General features: G+C 43.8%; 1 protein-coding gene across 1 annotated transcript in view; it reads right to left on the reverse strand.

The window, feature by feature from the left end:
• Positions 1-16,872: 16,872 nt before the first annotated feature.
• Positions 16,873-26,886, reverse strand: part of AFTPH (aftiphilin) — a 48,020-nt gene continuing 38,006 nt past the window's right edge. Inside the window, exons 9-10 of the mRNA XM_082480802.1 lie at positions 23,985-24,108; positions 16,873-18,102 (exon numbers count right to left, since the gene is read on the reverse strand). Coding sequence (XP_082336928.1) covers positions 17,958-18,102; positions 23,985-24,108 — 269 coding nt within the window. The 3' untranslated portion in view covers positions 16,873-17,957. The remainder of the gene's footprint in view (positions 18,103-23,984; positions 24,109-26,886) is intronic.

Raw genomic sequence — 26,886 nt, forward strand, 5'->3', positions numbered from 1 at the left:
AGCTGCGCAAGGAGCTGTTTCTTCCTGGTCCCCTCCTGCCCCTTTCCTCTGGGTTCCTTCACTGCTGAGCCTGCGGTCCTGCTCGCCTCCATCGCTGGTGCTTGTGGGCTCCTCTCTCTGCCCCGGTCCCCACGGGCATCATCTGCCTCCTCTTGCAGGCAGCTCCCTCCTTCCACAGCTCCTCACCCTTTTGAAGAAACTGCCTTAGCAACTGGCAGCAGGCCAGCAAGATCCTCCCCCCCCCCCCCCTTCTCCTCCAAATAACGAGACGGCCAGGGAGGGGGAAGGAGCTGCCAGACCTCCTTGCATGCTGTGGCCACAGGAGCCAGCATCCCTATGGACCACGGCAGTGGGCTGGGCACACCTGCCAACTTCCAAACCTCATCCTTGGGGACTGATGCTCCAGGTACACCTGGTGCTCCGGGGTCACGGGCAGGGATGTTTCTTTCTAGTCCTCCTTCCCTCTCCCTTTTCCAACCCCAAAAGCCAGCTGATTCCTCCCCAAACACCTCCAGATCCAGAGCATCTGCCAGGGAAGGCACATCACAGGGCACAGAAGGAACAGGTTTTAAATTGCCTGTTTCTGCAAGGATTTCCTTTCATTCTTCTGGCCCTGCTGTATCCACCTCATGCTGCTCTCCCCAGACTATTTCCTCTCCCATTTCCTCTCCTTTTCCCCCCATTCACTGGGCTTCCTCCCCCTCCCCTATTCCCCCCTTGCGCAGTTTGGCCTACAGCCTTCATTACTTGCTCCCTTTACGTCTCCCTTCCTGGTGCGAGCAGGGCTGCCGTGGATTTTTTGCTTGTGCCGAGCTCCACATCTATTAGAGAAGGGGAAAAAAAAAGCCACAAAACTCCAGAAGTTTGCGAGAAGACAATACTGTAACATCACTCTCATCTTCCCTGTGTGCTGCCTTGCAGCTTGCGTGGGGAAAGAGATTTTCAGGCTGCTCCAACCAGAGCGTATCACATCACTCGCAATCCCTTGGTTTAATAATGCGGTCAGCCCAGCTCCTGCTGCCCGCTCCTGCTTGCTGGGGGGGAATTGCACTGGGGTGGAAGGCGCAGGAGGGACGAAATCCTCTTCCCTTTGCTCTATTGGCATCACCTACCACCACCTTTTTCCTGCCTCAGGCCTGCCAGGGGTTAATATCATTGAAGCCAAGGTGGCACCTTACTTCAATTGAAGGTTTCCTCCTAAATACTAGAATCGCAGAATGGTTTGGGTTGGAAAGGACCTTAAAGACCATCTAGTTCTAACCCCCCCGCCATGGTCAGGGACACCTCCCACCAGACCAGGTTGCTCCAAGCCCCGTCCAACCTGGCCTTGAACACCTCCAGGGATGGGGCAGCCACAGCTTCTCTGGGCAACCTGGGACAGGGTCTCACGACCCTCAGAGTGAAAATTTGTTTCTTAATATCTAATCTAAACCTCCCCTCTTCCAGTTTAAAACTATTACCCCTCCCTTCAAGCATTGTCACTCTAAGTGGTCTCATCTCTTCCCATCCTGTTTGGTGAAGCCGATCTGCCTAATATAACCTTAAATTAAGGGTGGAGAAGTCAGGGAAGCAGGAGGTCCCACTGGGGGGAAGAAAAAAAAAAAAAAAAAAAAAAATCAGGAGAATTTCAGCCTTAGGGCCACCAACCCTGGGGCCTTGAGGGATGCGGATGAGGGGGGGCTTTCAAGTCTTGACTGTTTTAAGCAGCCGCAGCAATTTTTTCAAGCGAGGCCAGGCAGCTGGCTCAGAACACAGACACGAGGGGCTATCGATTTCAAGAGAGCCATTTTTAAGTGCAGCCCTCCGTAGGGCTGGGAGCGAGTGACTAGAAGTCTGCGGTGGCTGCTGGGAGGGCTGCCCACTGCCGGGAGGCCTGGCCCGTCACAGTGGCATCAGCTGATGCCCAGCCTGCAGGGATCAGCACAGGTTCTGCGGCAGCTTTCGCACCTCCTGCCTCTGAGAAACATGAAGAAACTGCTTTTGCTGCTCCAAAAGGGACTGAGGGTCACTTCAGCCCCTGATGGCTGCCCCCAAATAGAGAAGACGGACAAGTTAACACTCTTGTGTCAGGGGTGAGAAGCACCTTTTCTCAATTTGGAGAACACCTGTCCTGTACCTCCACTTTTAAAGTAGGAGACCACCTGGTGCAAGTGCACTAGAGCATTTTACTTCCCTCCTTGTGACAGGCGCCGACCTCTGTGAATCCAGCTGCAGGGACACAGCTTTAGGCTACACCAGGGTTTAAGGTCCAGTGAGCAGAGCTGCCGGACCTCAGCTTCCATTGGATGAAAGCAAGAGCGGGGTCTGGACCCAGATCATCTCCCTCTCCAGGAGGAAACATGCACCAATGGAAGCAGCAGCGATACCCAAAACCCACACAGGGACTGGCCAGTGTAGCCCAGAGAGAATCCAGCTTCAGCAGTAAGACTTGATCCCACCTATGGAGCTTCCAACCAAGGAGGGGCATGGAGGTCAGGACAACTCCAGGTTCTCAAAAGCCTTCAGGGGGTTACCTGTGGATCCCAGTGGCCTCCTGCTCTGTCTCCTGCCCTCCAATGCCATCGCAGAGGGAGAAAGCGAAGCCCAGGGTACACCATCAGCACAGCCCTGAGCTGGCCGTGCTCCAATGGCGTCACAGTTCCTCAGACCAGTTCCTCCTGCTGACAAGGCTCACAAGCACACTGACTCACCACTGCCTTAGCCGGGGAAGGAAAACTGGATTTTACTGCTCTGGGAGCCAGGTTGCTCCCACCTTGCAAAAGAGAAGGCTTCAGGTAAGCAATAGGGCAGAGGAGCTGGGGAAAGAGCTGAGCTTGCAGTTTGCTCTTGGATGCAGGTGACAGCTCAGGCAGAAGTGATGCTACCCCTGTTTGGATGACACGCCCGCCCACCACCACTTAGCAACAGCCTCAGATATACACAGCAGCTCTCAGCAGAGTTCAAAACACCCCCTCCATCCCTCCAGTGCTACGGATTACTCCCCAAACACTGCGCAGCCTCGCCAGTCTTGCTGCTTATTGCTACAAACCTAATTCTGGATGGTTACATTCATCTAAACGAATAGCCCTAACGCAACCAAATAAAAAAATCACTTAATCACCTCTGCCACTCAAATTGGGTTATTGAAAAGCCTCGATTTAATGGGTCAGGGATCACCAGGATGCTCAGAATCACTTGCGGAAAGGAGTACGATCATGATTTGTACATTGCTGCTGCGTGATGGGGCGGCACGTGGTGCATGGCAGGGGCTCCTGGGACGGCAGCGATACAGAACGACGGCGATACAGAACGACAGCTAGCAACGTCTGTAAAAATTGCAAGCTGCTGACAGATGCTGCGGGAACAAAGCGAGGGCCAAAACGCATCCAGTGAATCATCCGCTACGAATCAGTACAACCAGTTTGAAGTCCCACACCCCAAAGCAGCAAAGACAACCCGGGGAGGACTGTGTAATCCCAGGCAGAGGAGTGGGGGGAAAAAAGGAGAGGAACGTGCCGGGCAGGAGGGACGGCTCTCCGACACGGATGAGCTCCGAAAGGCAGCGAGTCCCAGCTTGCTCCCTCCTGCGAGAAACTCTTGTTCCTGCCTCCCCTCCCACGCCCCGTGCTCCTGCCGTGACCTTCCTCCCGGCACGGCTGCTCCCTCCAGGCAGGAGTTGGCACCCAGAGATGAAACAGGAGCCTAAAAAACAGGCTCCCGCAGGGACTGGAGGGGCAGGGGATGAAGTGAAGGAGACTAAGGAAAGAGAAGGGCTCCAAGGGCATGGGACTTGCTGCATTGGAACATCCTCAGAAGGGAGGGGGAGGGGAAAAAAAAAACCCTGACCTTTCCACAGGCTGCTCCTGGAGGATAGTGAATCTGCTTGGCTCCTACTAACTTCATTTCACGCCTTGACCTGAGCCAGGGTGAGTGCTTTCCAAAGGCAGGGAGTAAATAAATAAATATATATAAAATGAAAAATAAAGAATACCCCTCTCTCCAGTTAATCCCAGCCGGGCCAGTGCTTTCCTGGCCCTACTCACCAAGTTCAGAGCGTGCGCAGCGGCACAAGGGGAAAACTCCAGCCTCAGGAGCACTTAACCCACTGAGCCCATTTTCTTGTGCTGCTCTAAACACTAAAAGCCTTCAACCAAGAGGCATCAAGATTTAAGCTTAAATTAAGATTTCAGACGAACAGCAGGAACAGACCTATTTAGCGCAACTCCATTCCCTCCAGCAGCCTCACAATCTGTACCAGGCGAACAGGACCAACAATTTCCACTTACGGTGTGTGTTCTGCAGGAATTAATCTGAATTTTTTTTCCATCAGCATCAGTAAAACAGGCAATTTGGTCCCGTCATTCCCAAACGCCCTGTGCCATCTGCAGATAACTCTTTACCCAGGGAAAACACACCCTGCTGAAAAGGGTTAAACCAACCTGTTTTAAATAAAGAGCTCTGTGTTATATACAAACTATCGCCCAGAGTTACCATAAGAAAAGCACATTTTAAATGTGGTTTTTGACTGCGGTTAACCCTGAAATTAGGGACTTTATCTTTTCTTGATTATTGCACTCATCTTTTTGAAGGGTGGCTTGTCCCCGCAGCCGAGCTCCACTCCGCCGCTTTAAAACAGCTCTGAACACGACGCCTTCTCCCTAACGCAGCCTTCCAAAGAGGTTAACGTGCGCCTTCTGCTTAAAACAGGTCCTGTGACTGTACATCGGGGCCGGCAGAGTTAGTACCTGCCACGCAACGAGAATAAAGTTAGAAACGTATTTTGTAAAACACCGCCTCCTTGTTAACCCCTAGGGAGAAAAAAAACCCAGGCGCTCACTGATGGTTTACCATCTCAAACAACCCTGAGAAGCATAATAATTTACTAACATATAAATGGAGGGCTTAAGCAGCAGCTGTGCTATATAAACAGTCACTGGGGTGCTCTGAAGTGTCTATCGGTATATGGCGTATAAAGCTGGGTGAATAACTGATTTTTCGGTTCGCTGGCAATCCTGAAAAAATAAATAAAAAAAAAAAAAAAGAAGGTTCAAACAACAACAAAAAATATTCATTTGGGGTCGACTGAAACAAATGTTTCACTTTGACTCTTCAGCCCTTTACAAAAAGTTAGCTCCGAAGATCATTCAAAATGAAAAGCTGCTTCAAAGAGAAAAATCTCAAAGCCTTTCATTTAGAAAATACTGAAACAAAAGAGTTTGGTTTTTTTTTTTTTTTACTTTTCTCTCCAGAGGAAAAAAAAAAAAAAAAAAAAAAAGAGTTCAGCAAATCAAAACAACTCATAAAATATTTTCATTTTGCCAAGATTTGCCTTTTTTTGCTCAGGATTTTACCCAGCTCTAACACAACCAATTTGCACCTATAATAACTTAAACAGAGACATTAGTAATCCTGATGAAATACAGGCTTAAAAAAAAAAAAAAAAAAAAAAAAAAAAAAGGGAAAAGAAGTCTCAGCCACTGCACAAATGTCCCGAAACTGAAACCCAAAAAGAAGAAAGTAAGCTAAAAGCCACTAAGCTTTTCTTGGCTTGGCAGGAGAATCTTATTAAGTCTCTGAATTGTATAGTCACAGATTTGGGACGTTGTAAAAATTAAATTAGTCTTACTTCTTATTAGCAAGGCAAGAAAGGAACGGGGAGATTATGATACACCAACTGCTATTGTGAGCCGATTTTTCAGCGTGTTTCTGCTATTCTTCTGTAAGCCAACAATTAGCGGACGTTCTCGCTCCTCTCGTAAAGGCAGCGTTATTTTTCATCTCGGGATGCAGGTTTCCCCACTCTCCACTCAGAGTAATGCAATTCAAGGATTTAACGCCACGCCACGGCAAGATTCTCATTTCATTTCCCCGATTTGTTTCATGTGAAGCCTCTGCTTGCTTGTGCTCTCTAGTTGCATCTACCTCTGCAGCAGGCAAAGCGAAGAGCCAGGGCAGCCTGGAGTTAAATCCTTGGGATACAGAGGAAGAAAAGACATCCATCCACACACGCTTCCAGAAAATGGGATAGCCTCACCCCCACCCTACACCTCCTGGTTTGCCTTTTGCTGGGAGTTTAATACTGACTTGCTTGATGGCTCCGATGCCTTGAACGGGGGGACACAGGCTAGGACAGGAGTGGTGCCCAGAGAAATAGATGGGATTAATCCAGATTTATCTACTTTTTTGTTCAGAAAGCGATTTGCTTCACACACCGGGGAAGAAGTGGGAGCGAGGCGATGTGTTTTTCTAGCTGCTGTATTTTTAAATTAAGCCAGGCTTTAGCACAGCCTGCCTTCGTAATTCACAGCTTTCCAGACGTCCCACTGCGCTCCTCAGCGGAAACGGTAGAAAGCGAAGAGCAGATATTCCAAACGTCACACCCAGGTCTGGTTTTAAAACAGTAGAAAACAAAATAAAAGCGGCTTTTCTCTTTCATAATCACACCAGGATGGGCAATGACAGTTTGCTGGAAATTGTTTTAACAGCTCACAATGAAAGCAGCTTTGAACCCAGAGAAATCCTTGGAAGAAAACAAAAACCAAAGGCAGAACTTGGATCATCTCAAAGCACAACTACGCTATGAAACTGTAGCTTTCCAAGGACAAACTCCAAAGCAATATTTAATGAGCCAGTACCTCCATTTATCATAAGCTCATTTGAATACTGGGAGCTCTAGCACCAGATAGCTCCAGCTTCAGCCAAAGATGACAGGATGTCATCCCTTTCCCTTTCCAGTTTACAACATCCCGCAAGACACCCGGGGAACGCTGCACTGGAGGAACAAAGAGCCCTTGCTCCAAAATCTCCCCTCACAGCCTTTTGGAAGCTTGAGTTTTCCCCTTGTCAGACGTGTCCCAGCCCAGGGCGAGGACACACAGCCTCCCAGATCCAGAGCCTAGAGACTCACTTATTTCTTAGAGAACTGCAGGACTTCAGAGTACCAGCTGCTGAACACCACCAGGTGAAACCTACAGGAGACGTGATGTGGTGCTACTGGTTTCCCTTTCAGCCGGGGACAAAGGGCTGAGGTTCTGTAAGCACCCAAAACACCAAAGATAAGCATCTCCCGTGGGCTGCAAAACCCCGAGCAGTGCACTCAGGAGACGCCTCTGTACAGGACCCTGGTACCAACTTAAATAGCACCCAGTACCTCCCAGAACAATCCCAACTGCACCAAATATCACATATATCTCTGTGTATCTCTCACTGTGTGTGTATGACCATATATAACTGTCTACGATCATTATATAAAAATCAGCTCCTAACAGCAAACTCTAGACAGGGAAAATGATCTGGGCAGCATAAATTACACAAACAAAAGCAAACGCAAAATCCCTACGTAGACACTTCAATTGAAATTTTTTGCTAGAGAAGCCAGTCTTGAATTTATCAGCCTCTTCTTTGACCAACTCCAAAGTGGCAGGAAAACAATCACACTGTGACTGTCGTGTCTCTCTTGACCCTGGCATTTGAGCCAACCCTCCTTGCAGGGAAAGGGCGCCCGTAATTTGTGAGCTGCACTTCCGCAGCTATGAGAGCAACTGCAGGAGAGCCTTTACCCTCCCCCTCTCTAGGAGTTAATTAGAATTTCCCAGGTGTGGGTTTGTTTCGCAGGAGAAGAGCAAGGCTTGCCTATGCCTTGTTTTTCCTCTTTTTCCAGCTCTATTTTTGGGGAACCTAGAGCAGCAGCAGTGGGGTCTGCGGTGTTCCGTCAGGCAGGAGAGCAAAGCACACCACGTTGAAAGTAGAGCATGAACTCCCTTGTGATCCTGCCAGCGTTCCCTTGTCCGCCTCTACCTGTTTGGGTTGCTGAGAAGAAACTAGAGCCTATTATCAGGCCTGCCTCTTTGTCAGGTGTTTCTTTGATGTAAATTCAACCATGATCAAATCTGCTGATGGCAGCAAACAGCCAAGGAGTAACAAACATGCAAACTGCACAGTGACCTGCAGAGATTAGAGCAACCCCGGCTGTAGACAAATCGGGAAGATTAAACACAAATGAGCCACGAAGTCTTGGGAGAAGTACCAAGGGAGACAAAAATAAGCAATGCAGACAGAAGAGAACAAGGCAGACCAAAGACTGAACAGACCCTACTAGTAGATAAATCAAAGCCTTCCCCCACCTCCCAACGCTTTAGTTTTACCCTAATGCTTCTGCTCCAAGGAAGTCAGTGCTAGGCTCGCAGCAGGGAAGCAGGCTGAGAGAAACCCTTAGTGCATCTTTGCTGTATTCTGCCTGTCACACCACTGTCACCGCAGAACCAACTCAGCCCTTACAGAGGAAAAAAAACAGGCTTTTTCCCCCCTTTTTCTTTTTGCTTTTTCTTGTCTCCCCCTCTTTAAAAAAAATAATAAAATCATGTGCCCGTATATAATGTGATGCAATCCCATGGCTGGGCAGCTTCTCCTCCCGCTTTACATCAGGGATGCGTGCACTAAGGTATGGTCCAGAGTTCCTCACACGCCTCACGCTGTTCGAACACACTGCAACTACATCCCTGCCTGCAGCACAACAGCATCTTGAAAGGTTTCTTTAAAATTTGGAGTGTGTGGCTATTCTTTTGAAGGTGGAAATATTTCATTTGGGGCAGCATAGTATAGGTCTACATTACTTCATTTTTTATCTGTTACCAGTAGCGATGTCATCACCGTGCAATCTCTCAGATTTGAGGACCAATACCGATCTAGGGACCACTTAGCAGTATGCCAGGTGGTATAAGGGTATTAGACACCTAAATTCATCGAGAAAACAGAGCACCTGTGAAAGGAGTACTTTTTCCACTAGCCAGCCTTTCCACAGCTAAATGAGATCTGCTGCCTTATTAGAGGCATATTTATCTTTCAAATCCCATCGTTTCTGTACCCCTCTAAAAAATGAACTTTTCTAGCAGCAACACCAAGAAATCTGTAAAATTCCTCCTGCAAACATGTTAAAATCCCCCTTGCTGCCATATACCACAGCTTTTCCCACCCATCGCTTGTAAACCAGGGCAGTGACATTGTGTTCACACTTGCAAAACATGAATGAATTTTCAACCCTGCTGATCAGGAGCGGCGGAATAAGATCAAGATGTCAGCGAGGCAGATTTCTGCACATAAGGCCTATTATTTGCTAATGAGATTTCAGCTGCGATCCTCCCCACTCACATCTCCGAGATCAAAACACACTTCAGAGATCGGAACGCTCAGAAACAGGTTAACAGCAAGCCCTGAACTACCTCCCCTAATGCTGCGGTGCCACTGGGCAGCGCTCAACCTCACCAGTGCCTGGTCTAAGTTTGCACCGGTCCAACTCTGGTCTGACTATTTCTTCCTGGGGGTTCAGTCTATTTTCCAGCACATATACATGACACAATACAACCCAACATGCAATACACCAGCTTAGCAGAGCCATGATGCACATGCAGTTTACAGTTTCAAGGGGACAAGCATGCATTTCAGAAGGCAAATGCCATCCTTCTCGCCAGGACGGAGGTAAGGTCTGCAAGTCCTGCAGAAATCACTCAAACATTTATTCACCAACCCTGTCCCTACATGCAGGACCCCCGGATGCTACGCTGCACTGCTCATGCAGGTCAAGGGGAACTATGGTACTAATAGCATCTGAGGGGCTGGCCCCGTCCATCTCAGTTTCTTAAAACCTGCACAACTCAGAGGTTTAAACCCGAGCAGGGCTCAATTGGAAAATCCAGATCCTTATCGCATATCCACTCCCAATCTCAGGGGGAAGATGGCTTTCACGAAGAGGAGGGAATTCAAGCATGCTTGCTGCAACATTTCAGTAGTTTCTCGAGACAGGATAACCTCCAAAGTGCCAGCACAGTCCTCCAGTGCGCTGCATGAATGAAACACTGCGAATAGGAGCCCTGTGCCAGCTACAATGGTCCTAACAAGTTGGAAAGGACCAAACTCCCTACCTCTTTGGTCCCGGACTGGGGGAGAATTGGCTCAGGCCGGCTCCTGAATGAAAGAGCAGCTCTCCTAATGACTGAGCTCACACTGCCAGCTCACTAAGGAGCTGTATTGATTTGAAACCTAAAGGACAGCTGTTTCTGCCTCCCTTTCCACCCTGCTTCTTCCTCCCTGGCCAAAGGAGGAGGAAAGTTGCCAGAACAGACTTCATCTAGGTGGACAAGGAAAGAAAGAGAGGGAATACTCCCCCTCAAAAAATGGAAAAGGATGGAAAAAGGTGCCCTTAAGAGCACACAAAGCAGCCACACAACTGCTCACTTTGCCATTGCCAGAGGGAGGCAGCTCAGGCCAAGAGAAAGTGGAGTAACCTGCAGTACTCCCAACAGCTGCAAAACACCCTTTGCCAGCTGCGTGTTGATTCTTAACTCACTTCAGCATTAACTAAGTGACAAAAGGCTTTAGTGCTCCTAAAGAAAACACAGTCCCTGCACTCAGTAAAATAACACAGCCATAAAAAAAAAAAAAAAAACACACACACAAAAACCCCAACCCTCTTTTTGGTAGTAGAATTCGTGTGCAAAGCAGTTTCGAGTCCAAGTTGATGAGATCTGGACAAAATGTTTGACGAGATTTGGGGCTGGGGAGGGAAAGGAAAGGGAGGGTTTGAAGGTGTATGTGATGCTTCATGTCTGCTTTTGATTTGTTTCCAAAACGGCCACGCTTTTGTATTTGTGCTAAGGCTCCCTGTAGTTTAAGAGCCAAAATGTGATCAGAAAGGCCTTATGGACCCTAAGCCAACCTTTGCATTTTTGAGCAAGCCCATTAGATACTTTCCACTCTGCTCTAAACTCCTGTGGAAGCTGCTCCCAGAGTCTTCTCCAAGGCTGTCATGAGGAGCTGAAGGGCCTTAGGAAGAGATCCAGTGGAATTTGTTGCCTCGTCTTCTGTAAACTCCCTTGGACTGGCGAGCATAAAGGAGTAAGAAAATCAGCAGTCCAACTACTCGTGGAGTGTCTGCACACAGCTGCCAGTGTTCACTTGTTCTTTCCAGGCAGCCTCCTCACATCCTTCTTTTCCACAACTGAACGAGACCTGAAAAAAAAACAGCTCCAACCACAGCAAAAATTACAATTCGGTCAATATCACAGCTCTGCACACCTGAGTGACAGCTCAAGGGGACACCAGAAGAGACACTAGACTGAACCAATTCTGCCATGACCACGCACATGTGTCTTCTGCATATCCCACTGTACATCAACCTGCCCCTCTTTGGAAAAGCACGCTGGGATGAAGCTGTGTGGCAGGAACAGCAGGACTGCCTTCCCTTTCCCTGTGTCACTGTGGCCAAGAATTCTTGCTCCCCCAAGCAATAGGGCAGATCCTGATTAGCACGTTCTTTCGGATATTTATACGAACAGGCTGCAGTTAACAATTAGAAATATCACCAGGGCTAGCACTGGAGAAGCCAATTTGCCCATTTCTTTTACTACTAGAGTTGGACTGTTACAGGTAAATTCCTCAAAGAGGCGCAAAGTGCTGTAACAATGCCACCAAAAGCAGTTGGGGTGGGTTGGGAGGGCTTGTTCTCCCCAAAATACAAGTCCAAAAGGCTCACCCCTCTGCAGAGCCACGCCAGCTCCAACACAGCGCGGTTCCTTAGGACGGAGCTGAAGACCACAGTGGGTTTGTACCGCAACAAGGTATTATGGCACAAGGTGACAACTACCTGAGGGATGCTGGACAACTCCTTTTCCTGCAAGGAATCCTCCCGAGCAGCTGGAGGCCAGTCAACAGATTAAGGTCCGCTCCAAAGAACTTGCTTTTCTCCCCTTGTGTAATGACTTCTGAAGACCAGCTCAGGGCAGACAGCACTTCCTGCCATTTAAAAGATTAAGGCTGCCTTGAAAACCACAGCTGGCTTCAGTAAGCTACCCTCACCGCAGTTCTTTGCTGTCTGAGGGAAACAAACACCGAGTGTTTTACCGCTTAAAGATTTAAAAAAAAAACAATCAAGACACATTTCATTGGAAGAGAGACAAAGACACAGACAAGGCTGCAGAGCTGAAAACTGCCCCTCTGCTTCCCCTCCCTCCCCATTTAATAACTGCATCGCTTTAAATATGGGAGGCGAGGCTCATGCAATGACAAGTACAGCAGGAAACCTACTTGTATTCTGAGGGGACTTGCTTGCTAGACCTGGTGTCAACCACGCAAATGCTCGCAGCATGGGGCCACATGTGCACATGTGCTAATAAACCCCCGATGGCTCAGTCCTAATGAGGAAGGATCAACCACAACAGCTGAACCACCAGCATTAGCAGAGGTGTAGCAGGTCAGCAGCAAATGCCAACAGCGAGGACTCAGGTGGAAGCCCAGCAGAGGACCTTAGGGCAGCTTCATTTTGATGCCTCAGTTCAGTTTACTGCACACATGGGTGCATATTCTAAAGATACAAAACTATGCCAAAACTGATCATTAAGCACATGGAATACCACGCGAAAAGACAAACACTCAAAAATATCTATGATGCCTTAATTTTACACTCCTTTGAATTAGCCTTTCGTTAGAGTCTCATTATTTTGTTTTCCACGGGACCATAGTCTCTTTTTACAAGTAGAAGTATTTTTTTGCCCCTTCACACTCTACAAGTAGTCCCAAGCCTTATTTAAGGCACACAATCCAATTCCTACATGGAGTATAGTACTAGGAACCTCTGCACGTACATGGTGTTAGGTGAGTAGGGTCCCGACAAAAATCAGTGGATCTGCAGAGGAAGATTCAGAGCCACTAATATAGGAACATATTTTTCTTCGGTGACCATACAGTGAATCCAGACATAAGACAGTGAGCATTCCCCTATGCCTTTGAGATGTGTGTGATACCTATATAAGCCAAGTCCTTCTCCGATGTTGCTGACAAACTACAAGGATGAGCATGGCATTTCAAACAGAGCTGATCTCCACAACCTTGCTGTAATGCAGGGATAACGATGTATATTACAAGTTTAAAAACAGGCTGACAAGATGAAAACAAGAGCTCCAGCAGTTTCGGGTGTTTAGCACATGCACCTGACCCCTGGTGTCACAAAGCCCTGATCGTATATCCAACAAGCAAAGCTCCTAACTGCTTAAGATACATCGTGGAGCAATTAGCATTTCTGCACATCCCAAGCAGGCAACTCATGCTGGGCACCAAATGACAGAAATGCACAAGTGACCTCCTGCAAAAGAGCCAGCACAGCCAACTGCTTTGAGCCAGGAGAGCATCATTTTCCACTGTGCCTTCTCTGGAGTGTCCACATAAGGCCATCCTTTCTCTTTAGCTACAAGAAGCTGGGACCCTGCAGAGAAGAGTTTCACTATGCTACACTGATTCAGAGAATAAATCTGCGCAGGGCATGAGGCAAGGATGGGGTGAAGACAGGACGATATGTAAGCAATGACTGCCACGTTGCAGATGCACAACAGGACTGAAGCTGCAGTTCCAAATCACAGCAGCAGAGCTTAGCTTCTGAGGATTTGATTTTATACCTACATTCTGCATTTATAACGTGCCTCCTTATTTAAAAATAATTTTTAAAAAAGGTCTTCTAACATGCAGACTTGTATCGATCCTAAAACATGCACCGGCTGCTGCATTTAAACCCTCATGCCTGCAGTCCAACTCTCTGCCAAAAATAATTGATAGCAATAGCGGGCTGTTGCGACACATGCAACTTACACTCACCCAATGGGTTTGACACATTTTCTCCGCAGTATAGTGACACAGAGACTTGGGTCTCTGAGGCTCAGTTCCAGATTTTGGAGAAACACTGCCAGTGGGCACAGTGTGTGCGCCTGTAATCCATCCCAGGTGCTCTCTCCTCTCCAAATGCCCCTGCTCCTCATGCTTGTATCCCACTTTCTCCACCACCTGCTCTTCCTATAGCTATCCCAGCTGCCTACACTCAGAGTTAGGGTTCTGCTTCACCTTCTTATTTCCCCTACTCAGAGCTTATCAGCTCTTGCTTCACATTTTCTTCCAGCTTCTTCCCACCCTGTTTTTAGCCCTCTGAATTTGAACATCTTGTTTCTCCCCATCTCCTTTCATGTTCCAGGTTCACCTGAGGGAGCAGACCAGGCTGCTTGCTGCCTTTAGAGGCTGTGCTTTTCAGCACAGAGGCCCAACTTCTCTGCTATTGCAGTAGATGTTCCTAGCAGGTGCTACACAATTACTAGATGCCACGTGCTTTTATAAATTATATTCAAGTGTATGCTGCAACTATCCTGTATTTTCAGACTGCTCTGAAATTTAAGAGATAATTATGCAGAAGTACAGAACTGGCACAAAAAAGTTGCACCTAGATGTAAACGGTCAGGCCAAGGCTGATCCATCTTACACGCACAGAGCTAAGCCTCCCTTGCATCCTATAAAGATGACTGGATATTCAGCCCAAGCACAGCGGTCCTGCAGTGCAACAACAAAACTTTCCACATGCAGATTCCATTACCAGGTAAAATTCTGTACAAGCCAATGTGATGAAGGGTTAACTTCAGTATACGCTAATTGCATTTGAGGGCATTTACATACATTATTTGTAAGCTTTCTTTTTGGCATCTCAAAATTAATCTGCTGAGCTAATGGTATTCTGAGAAGGTCTTAACGTTTCAAGTGCTGTGGGAAGTACAGCACTGCTAACACCTGCAGCAGGTGGTAACGCTCCCCGTAAGTCAGCGCTGAACCACTGAGCATCAGAGCGCAGTCTTTTGGATAATACAGGCAGAGTCCAGCTCTTCTTAGCAGTCATTCAGGGGCCCGCAGCTCGCTTCACAGTGTGAGTTTTGGACTTTGCTTCATGGCCACATTCCAACTCAGGCAAATTGCATTCGAACCAAGTGTCCTCTGCTGCTTCTGTTCAAAGAGCACAGAAGCGCCTCGCTATTAAATGACACTAGTTCTCAGAGTGAATGTGATACGCACTGACATGTCTGATGACAACGCACAGCAACACGTATGTGCGGAAAGTATCAATTACCATCCTGCCCATAAACCTACCAGCAAGATTAAACCAGATAAGGCACGCTGTGTCAATGGGAACAGCATGGAAGGACAACCCCACAGGGCTGGATCTGCTAGACAAAACTTTCTGCATAAGAACAAAGCTGCCTGTATAAGATGGGGAGAGAGAGGAAGAGGAGCCTGCCCGTCCACCCCGCAGTCGACAGGAAAGAAGGGGGCTTAAGCTAGGAGACAAAAAGCAACACTATGCTTTAAGGCAAGCAGCATCCACCTCCAAAGTCTGAGTTTAGATGGAAGATTTATGTCTTTCAGCATCGTGAAGGTTTGCAGGATGCAATTGTTGTTTTTTTTTTTTTTTTTTTTTTTTGTTTGTTTGTTTTTGTTTTTTTTTTTGAGGCAGGAAGAACATGAAACCGCCATAAACACACTCTAGGTAGTACCAGGTTTCACAAAGTTTCAGATTGGTACATCAGTCACAACAGAAATCTTCTTCCCCCCCCCCCACCATTTCTTCCCCCTCCCCCATCTACAGCAGGCTACCAGTACGGTGCTTGGAGACTGGAAGACAAATGGGCAGCTGCCTCTAGAGGCAATTGTGAGGAGACTAAAGATCAACTCGCAGCTGGCACTTCCACCCCCACTTCTCCTTAATACTTCAGTCCACTTGCTGCCAGACAAGGATCATGAGTCAGCTCCTAAACATATTCTCCCCGAAACAATAGCTATAGCTCTACTGCAGCTATACCGCTACTCTGGCTCTGAGGGACACGCCACCATTATGAAAACAAAAGGACCGATTTTAACCTACAGCAGCCCAACAGCAGAACTGAGTGATACAATAAGATCACACTAAAGAATACTATGCTAAACCTGTGAGATTAGCAAAGCTAATTTTGACATGAAACACGCATGAAGTCAGTGCAGTAGTGAAAATCTGCAGAAGGAGCAAATAGAAGTGTTTTGGGGGATATATGGTAAATCAGATGGCTTTTGCGTAAGTCTTTTCAGCAACAACAGGGCGCAGTTTGATACCACAGCATTGTACATTGCAGCACTAATTGGAGGGCAAAGAAGCCAATTTAGCCTTTACAAATTAACTTTATCACAACCGCAGGAGCTGCTCTCACAATTCTGAGTGGCCACCGCCCACTGAAACTCCTGCGTTCACAAAGGTGGAACTCCAGCGCTCATCTCCCGAGAAGACTTCAAGAGGACTCCCTACAAGGAAAAAGCTTCCTTCGCAAGGACATTTCAGCTTACCAGCTAATGAGATCAACCTCAAACTTTAACTTTTCTGACTCAAGTGCTGTCAGATGATAAAGAATTCAATAAAGACGTAAGAAAATGCATTGGAGATTTCTCAGAACTAGATGTTAACTGATGAACTGGTGGTGACTACTGAACACTAAGTGTTCTGTGCACATAGAGAAGGTGAGACACAGAGAGCCTATGCCCATGCAAAGCACTCAAGAATTATCAGCACCCAGAGCATGCCTTACCTGCAGACGGTCCACCAATATCCTCTGAAAAGATGCTGCTGAAAGAGCTACAGTGCAAGCTAACAGATTAGGAAACTTAAGCAAATGCTACATTTACATTTTTATTTCTAGCAAAGAAATAGGCAAAATCAGTTGTCCTTTCTCACCTCACCATAATTTGTGTTTCTTACAGCCGAGTTATCGCTGAAGAAGTCTCTAACCCAAAATATTGACATGTCTTGAGCCACATCACTCTACATGCCAGAAGGCAAGCTGGAGACAGAAATAAAAGACCACATCACAACACGTTCAAAGAGACAGGACAATTAAAGGGAAATCTGCTTCTCCTTCTGCAGGATCCCAACTGGTGTGTTTCGTGGGACTGTGCAACACAAATTAGAAAGTTCTACTGTTAATGCAGTACATCAATTTTACCATCAACAGAAATGGAAATAATGTATACATTCTGTATAAAAAGATAGCAGACTATATACATATGTATCTTTTAAATTATTTTATTTTGTGTAAGCTAAAAGGAAATTTACACACTTAAATCTCAAAAGACCTTGGGCATGCACATTGACCTTTTTAGAGGTTCTTCTACATAGCTCTCTTTTTTCCATAGGAATTTCCCCAGACATTTACAACCCATAGTTTTTTACTGTATATACAGCCTAAAACCATAGCAATCTATGATTATGTCATTTTACACTGTGCAAAATCAAACAGGAATAGTGGTACAACAGAACATAAAAAATTTTAAACAGGTAAATTTCATTATAAGACATTCATATAGTTTTGGTCCTTCTTTTCCAAATCAAACTGATTAAAAGCAGACAACCTTCTAATGACCCCCACAAATCAAGTGTTTAGACAGTGATCCATAACTGGAACAAGAAGTTACTGACAGCATACCTTTCAAAAGGCTATATAGTGACAGAGCCATACTATTGAAGTTTTAGAACATAAAAATTGATCAGCCAACCAATCAACCAGGGGGAGGAGGGGGGGGAAGGGGAAGAAAAGGAAAAAATACATCTTAAGCTTGTTAAAACAGAAGAGAAATTACTGGATTTTAAAGAAACAACAGCTGAAAACCTGCAAAAGGGACAACCTAACCTTTTGGGTTTTTTTTTCCCCAGCAAAATGAATTTTAATATATGCAGGAAAGAAAAAGATGCTCAATGCAATCTGAAAACTTTTAAGGGGGACTTCACAGATTGTGAAGATTGACATTTTCATTATGTGTTTCACAGATTTTTTAATTTTATTTTTTTTTTTAACTTTTTAAAGTTTTGTAAGAAGGACACCACCAGTGTATTTCACAAAGACATAAATGTATACACCCCAGCACAACAAAAAGAATAGATCTTCAAAAAGATTTACCCCCAATTATTTACATTTTTCTCTAATATAAATTTAGGACTCCAGTATGTAAATAAATATACATTATTATGTATACCTTTCTAGTGCTGCTTACCAACAAATCATCTGAACTTGATTTTTTTTTAATTAAAGCAAGATTGCTTTTTATGACCCACAAAGGGAAGAAAAAAAAAAATCAATAGAAAACGTCCAATTCACATCACTTTAGTCTACCTTTTCTTGGCAGCTTGTTGAAGGTGTTAATGTGGCTGGGAACATCAACACCTTGGCATGCATGAAAGTTAAGTCAGGAAGGCTAGAAATCACCTTGGCAGCCTCTTCACTAAGATGTTCTTCCTTTTTAGGCTTCCTGTTGAGAAGAAAAGAACAAAGTGCATTAATCCAGTACCTGATATCCCTCGAATCACTGAAAGAACCACTGATTGAAGCAATGTTCTGGCAGTTTGTCTCTCACTAACAGGCATGTCTATAAGCTACCTGAAGGTAGTATAATGTTATAATACCTACCTGCCTACCAACAAAACGTTAACATAGAAAGTCAGCAAAATGTTCCTGAATATTGTTGCAATAAGGAAAAAAAAAAATCCTATTCAGATGCTGATTTTTAGATATTTTTCTTTTTTTTGCAGGTTCCAGCGTGCCATTCTGGGACCACTCACTTGAAGAAACAACCATGCCCATATTCTAGGGATAAGACAATAGGAGCGTTAGCTCTAAACTACCTAGATCCAGTATAATCTTTCAAAATAAAATGTAAAAATCTTGAAATGACATTAAGAAGTTCCTAACTTACTTCTTAATACTTTTAAAATAAAGAGAAGGTACTTATGCTGTGTTTCCAACATGACTGTAGTCAGATTAGACATCAAACCGCTCTACATCGTGATTCACAACCCCTTTTTTTCCCCCCTAGGGCTCATCAGCAGCAAAAGGTGGCTCACAACTTGTAGCTACTTGCTTTGAAGTGCAGTAGTACGTGTAGCCATAATGATACAAACAGCAGTCTGGGAATCACTGGTGTTTACTTTGCCTTTTGCATTATTCACAAGAATTACTGAGCGCAAATGAATAAAGAGGTCTGAATCCCATGTCGCTTGGTTTTCACTATTATGCAAAATCCTCACATTTCCTAAGTAAAATGAAGCCTGGGTCACACAGCAACCAAAGACCCCCTTCCCCTGCCCAAACACCCATACTTTACAGACACCTGGCTTATCTTTGAAGAACGCTACCTGTTACTAGAAATACTCAGTTTTTCATCAAAAATTATTCCAGTTCCAAAAAGGCACCTGCTACACCCTGTAATGACATTAGAAATTCTAGCTAAATAAGCTCCCTAATCTTTGGGGAAAAAAAAAAAAAAAAAAACAGAGACAAAAGACTCGAACCAAGTAAACTGCCTTTCCCTAGAACACTTCTGAAATTTCCTTTCTAATCTTGTCTTAGCTATAAACTTTAAAATGAGCCCATGAGAGGGCAATCACCACTCTGATCACGAAGCAGCATGTACTTATATTTCCTTTTGTCAGCACCCATCAGGATCGTTTCCTGAACTGATCAGAGACCAGGGGAAAGCAAAGGGCTACGTGTTTGATTCAGCAGCAGTCTCAGAATTTCTTTACTAGGAGAATAGAAAAAAGAGCTGGAGTCAAACTCATCCTTGACATCACTGATCATTGTGTTGACACTGAACTATCACTTTTGTTTGCTACTTGAAATCTCCACTTGATGAAAGATCTCTAGATGAGGCAGCCTAGATACTGGCTTTCCTTCACTAGAATAGCAATATTTTCTTTTCTCTGCTGCAGTGGAATTTCATGAGCCACTGACTAGGCAGATTACCAAATTCTGGGGGATAAAGAAAGCTGTGTGCTGGATTTACTGAAGGAAGAAGCAGAGAGCCAGCATGTGCCTCCTCTAACAACCTCATGGTCAGCTCTGTTTGCACTCGAAGGACTATCTCTGAGCTGTTGAAATGTGGTTGTCACCCACCACTGTTATCAGTATCTGGTGCCACTATTAGTAATCACTTACCACAAGCCTCTTAAAGGTACAAACTCCTGATGAACAAGGACTTACAGCTAACAAAGGAGTGTTTGACAGAGGAAGCCAAAGGAAGAGGGCTGACTCAGAGATCTGCATTAAAAGGAGTTCCTGTAATTGTTAATCAGGCACCAAGAAGGAGCTCACACACTCCTTGCTATTTATATGTCTCTTCCTCTTCTGCTCAACTGCGGCACATGAAGCAATGGCACTGCTGGGTCGCAGAGGCAGTGCTGCATTTTATTTGGTGGTCATACGCAGGACCTTTATCACAGGATGATGCTATTGCTCTTGCTGTACTAGCTGGTCTCTGCAACATCACTGCAGAACATGCGCACTAGTGAGCACGGTCAGATGTGAATTGCACCCAATCACTGAACGCTCCCCTCCTGGCGGGAGGCCCTTTGCAATAATTTATCTACTAAGTGTGCTTTGTAAAAAGTATCTATAAAGGAGGACAATAACACAGCAAATGTTATTTAACTATGACCAAGTTACTGCTATAGATACAATCACTTGCTAACGAGGCTCAAAACCGTTTTTTACATCATCTCAGTGCAGAGAGGGATGAGACAGCCTGAAGTCTCCATTCTTTGATGGAATGGGGCAGGTTCCTCTAGAAGACAATAAAACTGGACACTGCAAGGACCCTTTCTGGGTAACAGTCAGCCCCTTCAGTAGCAAACAGCAGCAGGGCAAACCCTAAAAATTACTCGCTAACTCTCTAATCTTAAAAGACAAAGTAGCATCATCACTGCAGACTGTTTCTACCCTTATAACTTACCAGATTGCCTAACAACCATAGTGCTCTTTTGATATAGGCAAGAGAAAGAACCATGTCAGGTACATTAATTTCAATCACCACTTTTGCTGAAGATGTTCTCAATGTCAAGAGATTCTTTTGCTACACCTTGGTCTACAGGGATCCACTGCAGAGCTTCTCTTAATTTCTAGCTACCGTGGCTTACAGAATAGACACCTGAGTAAGTGGATTGTCAGTGGCAGCTGTACTACCTCTGCCTGCTTTGGAACCAGATGTTTTGATTACTAAACCATTAACAGACCAAGCCCTCACTCAAAAAAGGGTCACTGCCTACTAAGGTATTAAAACTACCTTTTCCAGAGCACTTTGGCCCCATCCATCTCTTCTCTTACATTAGGTTACAGTTCCTCCCAAGACAGAGGAAAGAGGGGATGCCCTTAACCAAGCAAATAATTGCAAGTCCCTCTACCTGCTGGCATGAAGTTTCCTTTTCAAAGGCACGTTAACTTTAAGCTGCAAGAAATTAGGCAGACTGACAGGCAGGAAAGTTGTTGGACGAAAACTTAGCAAGAAATAGGGAATGCTTTGTTGATGTGTCACTCACACCTCACTGGGGGTTTTGCATTCCAGCCCCTTCCTGCAGCCTTCAGTCTTTCAGGACTTCAGTCATCTCTCACTTTTGCCAAGGGCTTTGTGGATAGCACCAGCAAGGCCAGGCTCTAACAGCAACAATGAGTTGATTAGAGAAATGCACTTTAAAAATCGCTCTGTAATTAAGAGTTAGCCTGCTCCATCCAACACCACCTACAAGGAGTATTTCCAGTTTAAATGAGGGTTTCGGCCATATCTTGGAAAGGTATCAGTGCTCTGCTTTCCTTCAAAAAGACAGCAGATGAACTTCTGATCTCTGCCAGTTCTGTGGAACTGGGCAAGGATGTGGAGTCTCGCTCAGTGGAATGCTGCACTGGATCCCTGACCTTCAACACTTACTGCTGCTGCCAAGGTTTCAGGCTCAAGCTGAGGGGGCAGTTTCCCCTCCTCTCCCAAGACTTTCTTTCTGGGAAATTGACTTCCCAGCTTCAAGAGATCAGTTTGGAAGCAAAAGACAGGACTATTTCAGACAAAGATGACTCTTCACATGGCTTCCCACAACGGAACAATGGTATTTTCACTCTAAACTCTATGCTAAAGATCTTGAGTTCAGACAAGTTACAGACATGGGATAGCCTCAGCACAACTGAAGTTGCCATCGAAGTGGTGTTAAAGCCACTGGCCACATCTTCAATTACCATGAATGGCTAATAGTCCCCATTTCCAAGTTTCTGCAGGAATGTCAAGCTTCTTGAGCTGGCTATACCAGCCACTCCTATTTTAAAGTCTCTAGTTCGTTAAAAAAAGACTAAAAATCTCAAAAGAAAAACAATTTTATTAGAAAAAGCTAACATACTGCACCATATTTGGCATGCTTCTGAGATAAGACCTTCTTATATCTCTGAAGGCTTCTAGCTTGAAAAACAGAAAAATAGACTGCTTTTCTTTCAGAGAGCATGAAATCAGAAGAGAGAAAAACACACTTGGAATTTTTAAAAGTAATTTGACAAAAACATACAAAATGTATTGAACAGTGAAAATAGCTGCTTTAAAACAGCTAATCCTTGTGCGTGTCTGAACTTAACCGCAATGTCCCAGGTCCCCAGCCTGATGTATTCCTACAGCACAGACCTCGAACCTCTTCCTATCAGTATGCAATGCTTCCCAGAACAAGGAAAGAACTTTGACATCTGGATAAAGAGCTTTAACAGAGTAAGAGCTTTCAAGTGCACCATGGAAGCATTGGGAAAAGCCCCAAACCCCTCATATCAAAAAAGAACAATACAGAAAAGTGAAGGTCAACATTCATTTAAGCAAAGCAGACTTCCCTGTTCCTTTGTAAAGAAAAAGTAAGCTGGGATATCTCAAAGCAAGCAAGCAGGTACAAATCTATGAACGGAGATAAAATAATTAATGATACATCTGGAATTCGTACGTCCTGCTTAGAATTTGTGGTTACTTTTAAATTAGACTTACAATACATTACAAAAATATTTCAAATGTAACCATGTTTTCTAATTAGTGGAAGTCAAACTTCCCCACTAGTGGATCTTCAGAAAGGGTACGTGCACTCTATGGATAGGAAAACAGGCAATCCAAAAGCCCAGACACAAAAAATCAGCATTGAAGTGCGGAGTTCCCTCTACTGGTTCTCCCTCGAAATTTCACGGCTTGTTGATCTTTTTTATTCAGTGTTCACTTTGAACATTTTCACTGCAGGAGAACTAGCAAGATAGTTTTCTCAATGAAAGAACACGTTTTAAAAGAGCTCTTTAAAACTATAGTTTTAGTAATTTTAAGAAAGCCAGCTATGTCCCACCATTACAAATTGCTACGTTTGCCACAACTCTTCAACTGTGCCTCCTCTGCAAGTGCTATGCTGCATGGAAATGCATCTATTTAGTTTCAGAGTGTCAAATAAACCCTAAAGCTCGTTTATAAGCGAGGCTATGTTACCATCTATTACTTGCAAAACAACTAATATTTCTTGCATGTTAAAGCATGCACTTCCTCAACAATAGAAACTTTTTATTTGGTAAGAATCACTCAGCAATTCTTTAATGGGCACAGACATTAATTACATGTTAAGACAGCCCAGGATCCTACTGCTAAGATGTGTATCATTCAAAAAATAAATGTAAAGAATACAAGCTTATAAGTGGAGAAACTATTCTGTACTGATTCAACAGGCCAGACTTCAAGGAAGACATCTGACATCTAAAGCCTTTCAAATAGACTCTACCTATAAAAAAAAAGAAAGTACAGAAGAACTTCATATGAGATCCATGAAGGACATCCTAAACCAACTACACGCTTGTTCCTGAACTTGCAACAGCAAAATCAATCTGTTTGGTCACTGAGGTTTTGACAGGTGCTAGAAATATACTGGAAGGGACAAATATTGTCATAATTATTAGTGAGTTTTATTATTTTACTTGTGCAACATTCCATATCTATAAATTACAAAGAGGACCAAAGAGAGTCTTCCGTCAAAGTCCTCGGTCACTGAACTGAGTGGTTAACTTTACCCTTCTGTTCTTGGGAATCAGCTCTGTCCTTCAGAAAGTCGCTTCTTCCAGTTCCTTCTTTGGCTCTAGCTTTTCTGGTGATCTTGTCCTTTCAGCTCATGAACTGGTTCCCATCTTATTTTAGAGTTTTATGATAATTTGAAATATGAACTACAGTACTATGAGTTTCATATTTAAATGTAATTATTAAATTGAAGCCTTTTGATCATTTGAGAACTTCTGACCTAAAACAGCACACACATTCACTCCTCACATTTTGTGTTACCCTTAGAAAAAGAAGAAAAAAGTGCAACAAAAAGTATTTACCTTGTGGACGTGCTTGCCTTCTCCACAGTGGACATTAGTCTTGCAAACGCATCAGTCACTCTGTTGCTTGCATTGGAAGTTTCCAGTTTTGAGGTTGTCAATTCATACAACTCAGGATCCACACCTTATAGTATAAAATGATAATCAGTGATGGTTGGAGGCAAGTATAGCCATAATTAGCCACAGACCAACTTGCTAGAGACTGTTTTCTGTAAACATCTGAATCATTTTTAATTTCAAGATACATGAAAAGAACATGACAGAACATGTCTGCATTTCTAAAACATTGTCGTCTCTCCCCACCCTTTTTCGGTAGCTTTTATCGCTGCACTACAAAACACACACACACTGGATCAAGTCTGGCATACAAGGTCTCAGTCTACGAGCAAATAAAACAAATTTGATTTACCTTTTTGAGTGAAACACCTGTAAAAATATCAGCTGTGTTAAAATGGATTGTTTCGATGACTTCAACTCTTTGTATTAAAAGAATGCCGCATGTTAACAGGGACCAACTCTTTAACGAGAAATTAAACACAACACTGGTATGCATTAGAGTGCATTTACTATCTTGCTTTTCACAAGAGGTTGTGCTAAAAAAATTTTAGGTGAGAAAAAGCAGCTTTTACAACACATACAAGTGGAATGGCATTAAAAAAGCTACATACTAATATGTATAACTCTACCAAAATTTGTAGTCTATGCTCCCTTTTCATCTTTCAAGTATTTATAACATTGAGTATCTGGATATTTCAGCCTTGATTTCCTAGTTTCAGATATCTTAAGTCAGATGCTGAATTTTGACATCACATATGTTGCGAATGGATTTCAAATTTTATCAGCAGAGGCCATTCTGAAAACAATGGAAACCTGCACCCCCAAAAAATACATACATATGGGTGAAATTCTACCTGTTTAATATCAAGCATCACATCACAGTAGGAAGTAGCTGTAAAATTTCCAGGTATTAAGTATGTTTTCTTTAAAAAAGTTTCTAGGAATTAGAATTACCAAAACAAATCAAGGGGAAAGACTGTCACAACACATTTTGTCAGAAGCATTTTAAATCGGTGATATTCCTCTAGTTACAGTTTCAGCTATTTTACGCTTCATGGGTTTAAATGAAGTGTGCATACACACCATCCACAATTATATTTTTCAAAACCGGTGTAGAATTTTGTACAGAAGCATGGTGTTTTATTGACAATTTTAACACTAAACAATTTTAACACTAGTGCCAGCTGGTTTAGACAACACAGAAGCATTTTGTAGTACTGCGGAACAATCATTAGACACGATGGTCCCATGTAGCTACCTAATATAAAAAACAGCATTTATAAAATTGATGTGTCGATGATTTTACACAGTTTACTCGCCTGGATCAAGACACTTTTAGAAGTACTTCTGAAATACCAAAAGCTTACTAAATAATAATAAAAAAATGCCTCTGCCTATCGTCCTGTCTTTTCCACCCAGTAATTGCAGTACTATGTGCGCCAACAAATGAGGTTAATAATCCTCATGCCTGCTTTGCATGAGCTCTCCCCAAGCAGTGTCTTGACCATTTGTCATTTGTGCCCAAGTGAAGTACTCTTTCATTGTTAGGAAATTAAGCCGACCAAAAAGTAAAATTAAAAAAATCATCTAGTTAAGCTGCTGGAGCTGGGAGGGGGAAGATTTGCTCCATCTCATATGAGTTGATTAGCAATTAATCAGTTCTCTTTTCAACCTATTTTTTTAAGTCTGTATTTTCAAAGTCAATTTCATCCAGTTTCATGCAAAACATCAAAATATATACTGCCCTGAGACCAGTATACCAAGACTTTAAGTATTGTCAGATGTTTACAGAACTCGGAAATAGGAAAAAGCCCAGCTATTCCATGAAATACCCACTTTCACATAGGGAGAGGAAGACTTGAAGAAATACACTTTGACCTGCAGAAGCCTGCGAAATCCCATTAAGGTACAAATTGTAAAACTAATTGAAACAAGGAGTCCTTTGACATGCAACTCTGCAACAAATGTTTAATGCAACCTTATAAGTTACATCATTTAGATATTCATGTTTACGGTCCTGAATTCATTTTCATTGTAGTGCAATGTCACTGCTCAATTTACTGTTCTTTAGGAACCACTTACTCAGCTACATTTATGTTAAACTATCAACATGAAAAATAAAACAGTACACTAAATCTGTGGGAACATACTAGAAATGAGTTAACTCCCTGTTCATGATGTAGAATGCAAATTTTAATAAGAAGCGATTTTGGCTGCTGATGGAATCAGACTGAGAAGAATACAGCGTAGAGCTATAGTGAGTAAAATTAAGGTCTTCAGAGAAAGAACAAACTTCTATTACTGATAAGTTTCTTCTTTAAGCCAAAAGATCTAAAAATTTGTCTTTCAATTATTTTAGTTATTTTTAAGAGTTGCATATTCTCTGTTTTATTTGAATCATTAGAGAATACTTAAGCAAAGCACTGCAAAACCTTAATGAGATATTGAAGGAAAGTTAGCCAACCAAACCCCACACAAAGCTCCTAAACACACACACAAACACACAAGCTGCAAGCTAAGAAACAAATGACTTTCCCAGAAACAAGTCAGGAGGAAAGAAAAGCCAAAACCAAAAAACCTCCAAAAATAGGCACTATAGGGCATACCACGGAAGGAGGTAATACCTGTAACTTGATGAAACAACAACAACATTAAAAAAAAAAAAAAAGCAATAAAACGCTAACAGAGTATCCCTCCAGTAATCAGTTCAAAGTGTGCACAGCATCAGGACACAAGAACGTACCCAACTGCATGAGCAGTACATGTACGGGATAGATTTGCACACACTTAAAAGAATCTGTAAGACTCAAGCATCTTGAATTTGCTACCTATCACTCGCACGAAA

The sequence above is a fragment of the Vanellus vanellus genome (assembly GCF_965231255.1).
Source record: "Vanellus vanellus genome assembly, chromosome: 3".
Taxonomy (NCBI): Eukaryota; Metazoa; Chordata; class Aves; order Charadriiformes; family Charadriidae; genus Vanellus; species Vanellus vanellus.